The sequence below is a fragment of the Pygocentrus nattereri genome, chromosome 17, assembly GCF_015220715.1.
Source record: "Pygocentrus nattereri isolate fPygNat1 chromosome 17, fPygNat1.pri, whole genome shotgun sequence".
In the NCBI taxonomy this organism is placed as follows: Eukaryota; Metazoa; Chordata; class Actinopteri; order Characiformes; family Serrasalmidae; genus Pygocentrus; species Pygocentrus nattereri.
Window position 1 is genome coordinate 7,508,361 of NC_051227.1, and position 9,230 is coordinate 7,517,590.

The following is a 9,230-nucleotide window of genomic DNA, read 5'->3' on the forward strand; positions in this document are numbered from 1 at the left end:
TGGACTAGCTGCCCACCCTACTTTGAAATTTTTAAAGCGCTACACAAATAAATTTGACTGAAAGTTGACTATCACAAAGAGACTGAGGCAGAAACTGCAAGTCTGAGTGTTTATGTATGTGTGGGATACCCTCACAGTAGCCTCAGGCAGCTGGGCAGGGTCTAGTCCACACCACAAGAGTCCACCATGCAGGACAGATTTGCCTCACACAATCAACACCCCTCCCCTTTCCCCGCCGAAGAGTCGGCTCGTTTTCATCATCACTGCTACTTCCTCTGAATGCAAAAGGTACCCTGAGGCTGCGGGGGCCTCCAAACTGAATCGAGTACTTAACAAAACCCTCCAAAGAGTGGACACATTACCATTTGATACATGGAGCAATGTCAGTGCCCATAAATGTCAAACTTTTCAGATAGAGAGAGGGAGAGAAAGAAAGAAAGAAAAAGCGCTGATCCCGGACGAGCCCCCCCTTGTCAGTTCAACCGTCTTCATTAGCATTTGAATGGCAAAGGCTAATCCTCCAACTGCCCCTAGAAGTTTGATATATAGACTTCCCGAATTGCACTCAAGGAGGTTTCTGTTGAGCTTTGAATTCCAAAAGTTTCTCATTTTCCGTTGTTAAGATTTATGGCTGTAAACTTGCACTGTAATCGCAAAGGGACCGTAAATGTTGCTGGAACCATTTTTGCTTCACTGTAGACAAAATGTTTAGAAAGCTGTATTGTTTCTTGCTGTGGGACAGATGATAAACTATATGAGGAGTGTCAGGCTCCAGTGTTTGAGAGCCACTGCATACTGTTGCTATTAAATGAGCACACACCTTTTTTCTTGGGCAAAAAAAAAGTGAAAACAATACAGCAGACCAGAAATCTTTAACATGGTACCCATGTGAGACGTAACAACCTGACTTACTGAGCGCTGTTGTCAGCAGATGCTAAATGTCTGAGAAGAATGCTGTCAGGTGTGTCTGGCAAATGTGGCCTGTGGATACACTGAATTTCAATGAATGGGACATGAGAACCCTGTCTGGGACTTGTGAAAAGCCTCTTATGAAACAGCTAGATGAGCCACGGTCGCACGTCTTTTAATGAGGCCCATGGAACGTCTGCAACCGATTAGTGGAGATGACATAACTGTCAATAAATGGAATCCAAATGCAGGGTTTCTTGCCATCCTGGCAGCCATCTAATTAGGATCCACTCAGTCATTGTTCATTTGTAGACAAGGCAAAGGGATTAAGGAGCTAACAAAGGCATTCTAGCTGTGTTTCAGTCAGCTGAAGACCCAGAAATACCTGCAGGAGTTTGGGGACACTTCTGTAGGCCATGTTGAAAGAGTCAATGGGAAGCTAAGAAACAATCATCTTGAAGGTTTTGCTTTTAAAACTGAAAATCTCTTGCTTTTTTGAAAGAATGGAGATGCACTGAAGTGTTAGAAAAGTGTTACTGTAATGGTACATTTTTTTGTTCATCAATGTACTAACACTGTAAATGTACCCTCAAAGGTATGATAATAGACTTAATGTCCAACTATGTGTATGAAATAGGCCTGGTGCCCAGGCAGGGTGGATGGAGTCAATGTAACTTGCAATTTAATGTGATTCAATTATGTTCCCTAACTAAGGCACCCTTGATGATACCACCCCAGTGACTTGAAGGGTAAACGTCTGCTATCTGACATGAGGCCACTTGGACCAAATTGTTGGGCCTGTTTTGTGGATTTGGAGCACTTCTGCCATGCAAATGGAAGTTTAGCAGTGGTCATTAGTCACAATCTCATCGTGGATGATCAGAAAGATGTACTGGGTTGGTGAAAAGGTTCCCAGTAGTAGACGTAGAGGAACTTTTAACAGATTATGAGAGGAGAGAGGATGTTGTTTTCTGCCAAGTATGAATGGCAAGTCCACAAAATATACTGAATGTGTGTAATACCGGTTTATCCTAGCAACTCAAGTCCTTAGTAACAAAGCAAAGCACTGTAAAATCACATCTGTGACAATCCATCTCTGGTGGTTGCCAAGGCTGAAGTTAATTTCTGTTCCACCTTAAACTGCTACACAATTTGTGGAATGAGACACTGGTGAACTTCAGCCTGTATTTGTGCGGGTTGGGTCAGGGTCAGGCCTCAAATTTAGCAACACCATTCAAGGCTGATTCATTCAGGCTTTGGTCAAGTGTTCGAGTACAGTCCGGTCCAGACCTGTACTGCAGGGAACCAGTGCAGTTACTATTTCCTCATTCAATACAGGCCATACATGGCAACTAAACTGCAAATACTGCTTGTTTGTGATAACCACATGACCACCTGTTCATCTCTAACGCATGCTAGGACCTTCTTCACCTTCACTAAGGAACATGGTTAACCAGTCAGAATGGGGTAAATCACATAGATCACATGGGGTAAATCACATATTCATATCTTAATGCTTTGGACCCCAACATCATTCTAAAAAACTCATTTTTTTCAGAGTTTGAGGCTTATTTATCACTATTTTCAACAAAATGTCCTATTAGACCAAGAGAAAAACTGCAATTATAGATTGAATTGAAGCAAAGATAGAAAGCGAGAGGACAACTTTTCAATCACATTGGGTAATGGAATGATATTGGAAACATGTAATATAGGAACAAAAATAATGAATAGGGAGATTGAATAAACAGTAACTACGTATTAAAATGTCTTCTCTGTAAAAGATGTGTTAACTTATTTGCACCTCAACAAATGTCATTTGTCTAGTGGCATCTTTTGCACACAACTGTATGAGTGGATTTGAGGAAATAAAATGATATGCTTTTAAAATGTACAATGAGATCCTTTAAAGCTTTACAAGGGACAGTTTGAAGACTCTTCTAATGATTTCAGTGAAACCGAAGATAAAAAATTAAGATAAAAAGTTGCATTTAAATTGTGCAAGCTCAGTCATAGTAGTTACATTTTAATCCTATGTTTGAGCGGACACAAAAGAGCTAAATCTTTGGAACACTCAACATAAACTAAAGCAATCAAGGTATTTTTCTTGACTGTATCTTTGTAGATACAGCCAAGTGAGCTTTGCCATTAGTTAAGACTTCAGGAACTGGACTGAAGGCCTTATATCCTACATTCACTTCCAACAGAGTCAGGAACTGAGAGAGGACCAAAGAACCGCTTTTTAAAACAGCTAATCAGCCAATCACACGGCCGGAACTCAATGCATTTAGGTACGTAGAGGTAGTCAAGATAACTTGCTGAAGTGCAGACCGAGCATCAGAATGGGGAAGAAAGGGGATTTAAGTGGCTTTGAACGTGGCGTGGTTGTTGGTGCCAGACGGGCTGGTCTGAGTATTTCAGAAACTGCTGATCTACTGGGATTTTCACACACAACCATCTCTAGGGTTTAACAGAGAACGGCCCAAAAAAGAGGAAATATCCAGTGAGCGGTCAGTTGTGTGGACGAAAATGCCTTGTTGATGTGAGAGGTCAGAGGAGAATGGGCAGACTGGTTCCAGATGATAGAAAGACAACAGGAACTCAAATAACCAACCAGAATCTCTGAGGAATGTTTCCAACACCTTGTTGAAAGTGTGCCACGAAGAATTAAGGCAGTTCTGAAGGCAAAAGGGGGTCCAACCTTTTACTAGCAAGGTGTACCTAATAAAGTGGCCAGTGAGTGTACAGTAGGTGGGTCCAATTCGCAAGAAAGAAAAAAAAAACTCATTCTCTGCCATCTTCTTGTAGATATGAATATGAGCTGTAGTCTATCCAGGTTCCGATTAGTTGTTAGGAATGGGAAACAGTGGCGGCAGCCCTGTGCTAGACCTCTTTATTAAAAGAGTCCCTGTAAAACTGACACACACAAGCTCAAATGTTTGTTAACATCTTTTACAAGCGTGAAACATTTGTGTTGAATCTAGAACGACCAAAAAATTCCCTTCCCAGCAGAAATTAGCATTATCGTAGAGGTGTTTTTGATATTTATAGCCCAAACTGAAGACCTAGTTCTGCTAGTCATGGTTCACCACTGGGGACTTTTCACATGTTCAAATGAATGCAGCATTGCTTTGGTCTGGGATGCAGTGTGCATGTGTGGTGTAGAGTGGAGGGGTTGTGTGATGGAGCCAGAGAATAGAGGCCTTTAGGGTGCTGCTAACAGTAGTTATTCAACACTTCTGTTTCTTCCTCTCTCTCAGATACACGCACTCTTGCGCAAACATCTATTTTTAAGCTAACGCTCAGGCCTTTGGAGATTATGTTCCTACTTTATTTGGACAGCCCTCTGTAGATGCTCAATTTGTTAGCTAACTGCTTGATGAAACTTGGTCTTCCCAGCATGTTAGAGGTTAGGATTAAGGTTTGATTTTGGGTTGAGTTTAAGGTAGATTGAGTGCCCTAAGTTCAGGGCAGTGGTTCTAAAATTGGTTCCCCATGTCGCATAATAGATAGTCCTTATTTTTGTTCTATCCCTAAGTGATGGCAGTTGAGATTGAACAAAATTGGGCATTTTGGCCTAAAACTATCATGTAATCTGTTATTGTTATGGTATATGTTATTCTGAAATGCAGCATTGGTTTAAAGCCTCTTTGCTTTGACAGAATTCAAGACAATTTTCATGTTTTCGCCTTTTAATGTTTACCAACATTTGGGATGCTGGCCATGCATTATGAAATATACCACATGGGCATTTACAGCATTTGGTAGACACTCTTATCCAGAGCGACTTACAATTTGATCAATTTTACACAGGTAGGCAAAGGCAGTGTTAGGAGTCTTGCCCAAGGACTCTTATTGGTTTAGTGTAGGGAGTTCACCTGGGTGGGGATTGAACCCCAGTCTACAGCGTAGAAGGTAGGGGAGTTACCCACTACACTAACCAACCAACGGGACCAACGGGAATCCAGGTGGTGTCAACCAATCCTGACCACTAGCTACTGATCTAGCATCTAATAAAAGCATCTGGGGGGCTGGGTAGTATGGTCATCAAATGTTTTTCTTTGAAAAAGCTGAAGAATTTCAAACAGCCCACTGCAAAGCACTTGAATTATTTTCTAAAATGTACAACTACCTTCAAGATATGTCATCAGACGGGTATCCTCCTACCTTTAGACTGGGGAATCTTACTGTAGAATCTATGGTGGCACTGCTATAAGAGGTGAGTGTTCATGTTTACAGCAAGTGCAGCAGTTGTTAAAGTTTTCAGCTTGGCCAGACTGACCTTCAACGTAGCATTAATAGATATCTAGTTAAATGTTAGGTCAGGATAAGGTTGCAGATGACTTTATAAACAATGTGTTACTGAGATTATTTACATTTCAAGCTGGGCTTAAGACTCTGTAGACCATTTCAGGCGTACTGGCTTTGACAATGCTTTTCCTTATAAGGTTCTACCCCTTGGAGTGTTGTTCGATGTTCTACAGAGCACATTGTGTTACACAATGCAAAACAAAAGCCTCCAAATATTCACTGGCTCGTTTACTTGGACCCAGATTCTGGATCCATGTTTTGGCAGCAACCAAGACTGCTCTGTGCCAATGATGCCTTCTTTAGGAACCATCAGAGTCTCAAATGCTTCAGGAAACAGATCAACCAGTAGGCACTCTTACTGGCCACTTTATTAGAAACATCAACCTTGCACTTCCATTAACTGACCATTTTATTAGAAACACAAATCTTGTGCTTCCAATTACTGGCCACTTTATTAGAAACTCCAACCTTGTGTTTCCACTTACTGTCTGGTTTATTAGAAACACCTACCTCATGTGTCCACTCACTGTCCAATTTATCAGAAACACATACCTGGTTTTCCCGCTCACTGTCCACTTTATAAGAAACACCAACCTTGTGCTTCCACTAACTGACTATTTTATTAGAAACACTAAACTTGTGCTTCCAGTCACTGGCCACTTTATTAGAAACTCAAACCTTGTGGGTCCCTTTACTGTTCACTTTTTTTTTTTTTTTAGAAATCCCTAGTTTATATGTCCACTCACTTTGCCAGAAACCCCTATATGATGCTTCCATTCACTGACCACTTTATCAGAAACTTCTACGCTGGTCACTTCATTAGAAACACCTACTTTGTGTGTCCACTTACTATTAATAGAAATTTCTAACTTGTGTGTCCGCTCAGAAACACCCGCCTTATGCTTCCACTAACTGGCCACTTTATTGGAAATGCCAACCTTGTGCTTCCACTCACTGGCCACTTTATTAGAAACACCTGCCTTATGTTTCCACAAATTGGCCACTTTATTGGAAACCCCTACCTAATCCTTCCATTCACTGGCCGCTTTCTTGGCTACATCCCCCTTAAACTTCCACTCACTGTCCACTTTATTGGAAACCTCTTCCCAATCCTGCCACTTACTGGCCACTTTACTAGGCAATATGGCAAAAATGTATATCATGATATTTCAAGACTTTCTTGATACACAATATGCATAACCTTTGCTTTAAGGGAGACTTAATTAATGTTAATGTTAATTAATAAATAAAGGCCTATTCCTCAGCCCTACCCAGGGTGACAACATCAGACAAACAAACATTCCCTAATTGGGTGTCCAGATTGGAACAGAGGCCCCAGTGAGGTTAGAATGCGGTCATCCTGAAGAGTCACATGATCCTGGACATCTGCCCCCCAAGCCCCCCTCCCCCCACCCACCCACCCACCCCCAAATAAAGGCCATGAGCTAAGCTTTAGATGACAGCTTGCATTGTCTAGCCATTTGATTAAGCACCCGAGCTAACCCACACATGAAAAAAAACACACAAGCCCCATCGTCCCCTCTGCTTTAAACAACATAACTCAGCCGCCGGCCCTCGCTCACTCCGGCCCATCGCCACGTGATTTCACAGCTACGCCTCAATTACTCAACGTCCTTCCTCCCAGCTGGACGAAGACGGCGCACAAGAACCCTAGGAACGCGTGCCCTTTGGAAAACTCCCGCGAGCAAGATCGAGACGGAGAGCGCACTCTCGTCCCCTTTGGCAAATTTCTCTCACCTTCAGCCTTGACGGAGAGCTGTGTGACCAAATCTAGCACTCAGAGCGCAGCCTGCTAAAAGTTATGAATCAAACATGAACAAACAACCTCTTATCCTTACGTAAAGCACTTCTCAAAGCTCGGGCGCACGCAGCACATCAGCCAGAGCTCCACTGAGCGCCAAGGCGCTTTTCAGTCTCTTACCCCGAGCACATCCAGACGAGTGTTTAAGTGCATGTGGATGTGGTGTGTGTTGATGGTGCTGATGTTTCATGTTGACTTGCAGTAACGTGCAAAAGTCAGAGACCACTATTTCACATATTTCATAACAGCATCATTCATTTTATCAAGAAAATGATGCATCTCCAAAAACGGTAACTTTACAGGAGAACGCTGTTCATTCCTATGACAAGTACATCTCGAAGTTGTCACTCAACGCAAACGAGTGCCGCTGTGTTGGGGTAAAAAGTAGCTTGCTTTGAAGAGCAACGATAACAGAAAAATACCAAGAATCCTCTTTTTGTTCAGTATTCAGTGCATCTTTATTACACCTTCCATTCTTTTCCGGGTGACTCGCTTTCCGTTTTTCAAAGCCCGCCTTCTAAAGTTCAGTCTTAGAACTTGGTTGCACTTTCTCTCATTATCAGAGGCAGATCTAGAACCTTTTACCAGGGCTGGCAGGGAGTATTGGCAGGGTGTTAATGTGGACGTATCAGGGGCGAGGAGCTGAGTTGGAGAGAGGTAGGACGAGGCGGAAACCATTGGTGGTTGAAATTTTGGGGTGGCCTATCAGATTTGGGATGGGGGGGGTGGCCGGACCACCCGGACCACCCCTCTAAAACTGCACGTGCTCATGATCCAGGTTCACTTCCGATTAGAAATCCTCTCTCCCAAAGATGGAAGCTTTAAGTGCTGTTTATCTGATGGGGGCTGTTTTGGTGTCTACCGGGTGTTCCAGGTGGTTGCTAGGAGTCTTTCTTTGGAAACTTTCTTTGACGTTTTCCTTCCTTACGCAAGTGGATGGTCTTATTATCCAATTTCTTCCAGTAAAAATGAAGCAGTGTTATCAAGTGGTCCTTTATACCGGTAATGGAATGAAGGGTGGTCTCAGACTTTTGCACAGTGTTGGAGATGTAGTGCTGCTATAGTTACACAGAGGTCCTCACAAATATAAGAACACCAACACTGGTGTGTCCGTATGTGTGTGTGTGTGTGTGTGTGTGTGTGTGTGTGCGCGTGCGTGCGTGCGCAGTCTCAAGTAAGAAGTAAGTTAAGCTCGCGCTCTTACCTGATGACGGCCGTGTCCCCCTGTCTGATGGTGATGTTGTCTGTCGCGCGCTGCATGTCCGCGCTCCGCACTGACACTCCTGCGGGCAGAAGACACAGCAGTCGGAAAAAGGAGGCGCGCAGCTGGGCCAGCCGCGGTCTGCTCGCGCGCCACATCTCCACACGCTCACTCACACGCGCGCGCACACGCTCCCTCACGCACTCCACGTAGCACGCACACTCTCCGCGCGAGCGGTATAGATCCGAGAAAGAGGGGGGTGAAAAAAAAAAGATGAAAAAGTGTTCAGCGGCCAGAGAAAAAAGAACAGAAGAGGAAAAGAGGAAAACCGGCCGCACGAGCTCCGAGTTCACAGGCGGAGACGCGCGTGACGCTCGCCGTGCCGAAAGCGGAGCGCGCGCTGGAGGTCCTATAGAAACCCGCGGACACGAGACTCTGCTCCAGCCCGCGCGCAGCTCACCACAGAGAGAGAGAGAGAGAGAGAGAGAGAGAGAGAGAGAGAGAGAGAGAAGGAGAGCGCGAGCTGCTGCGCGTCGCTCTGCTGCCCCCTTTACACGAGACTCGCGCTGCTTATTGGTTGTCAGGACAACAACGCGGGCAGAAAGGTTTACACCCCTACAACTTCACCTCACAACAACAACAACAACAACAATAATAACAACAACAACAATAACAACAACAATAACAACAACAACAACAATAATAATAATGATAATAATAATAATAATAATAATGAAAAGTGAGCTCTAAATAGCTGCAACAGCAATATAACACACACACACACACACACACACACACACACACACACACACACACACACACACACACACACACACAATCCTGAGCCGCTTAACATTCTGGGTCGCAGGGGACATTTGCAGTAAAAACAAACATACACCCCAACCACAACAACGACAACAATCGAACAACAACATAACAACAGGAACATTAATCGCCATAACAGGCGACACTAAAGATCGTAGCATC

General features: G+C 43.7%; 1 protein-coding gene across 1 annotated transcript in view; it reads right to left on the reverse strand.

The window, feature by feature from the left end:
* LOC108434379 (limbic system associated membrane protein) overlaps nucleotides 1–8,691 on the reverse strand; it is a 347,051-nt gene extending 338,360 nt beyond the window's left edge. The window contains exon 1 of the mRNA XM_017709450.2: nucleotides 8,247–8,691. Within this exon, the coding sequence (XP_017564939.1) occupies nucleotides 8,247–8,401 (155 nt within the window). The 5' untranslated portion in view covers nucleotides 8,402–8,691. The remainder of the gene's footprint in view (nucleotides 1–8,246) is intronic.
* Between the last annotated feature and the right edge of the window lie 539 nt (nucleotides 8,692–9,230).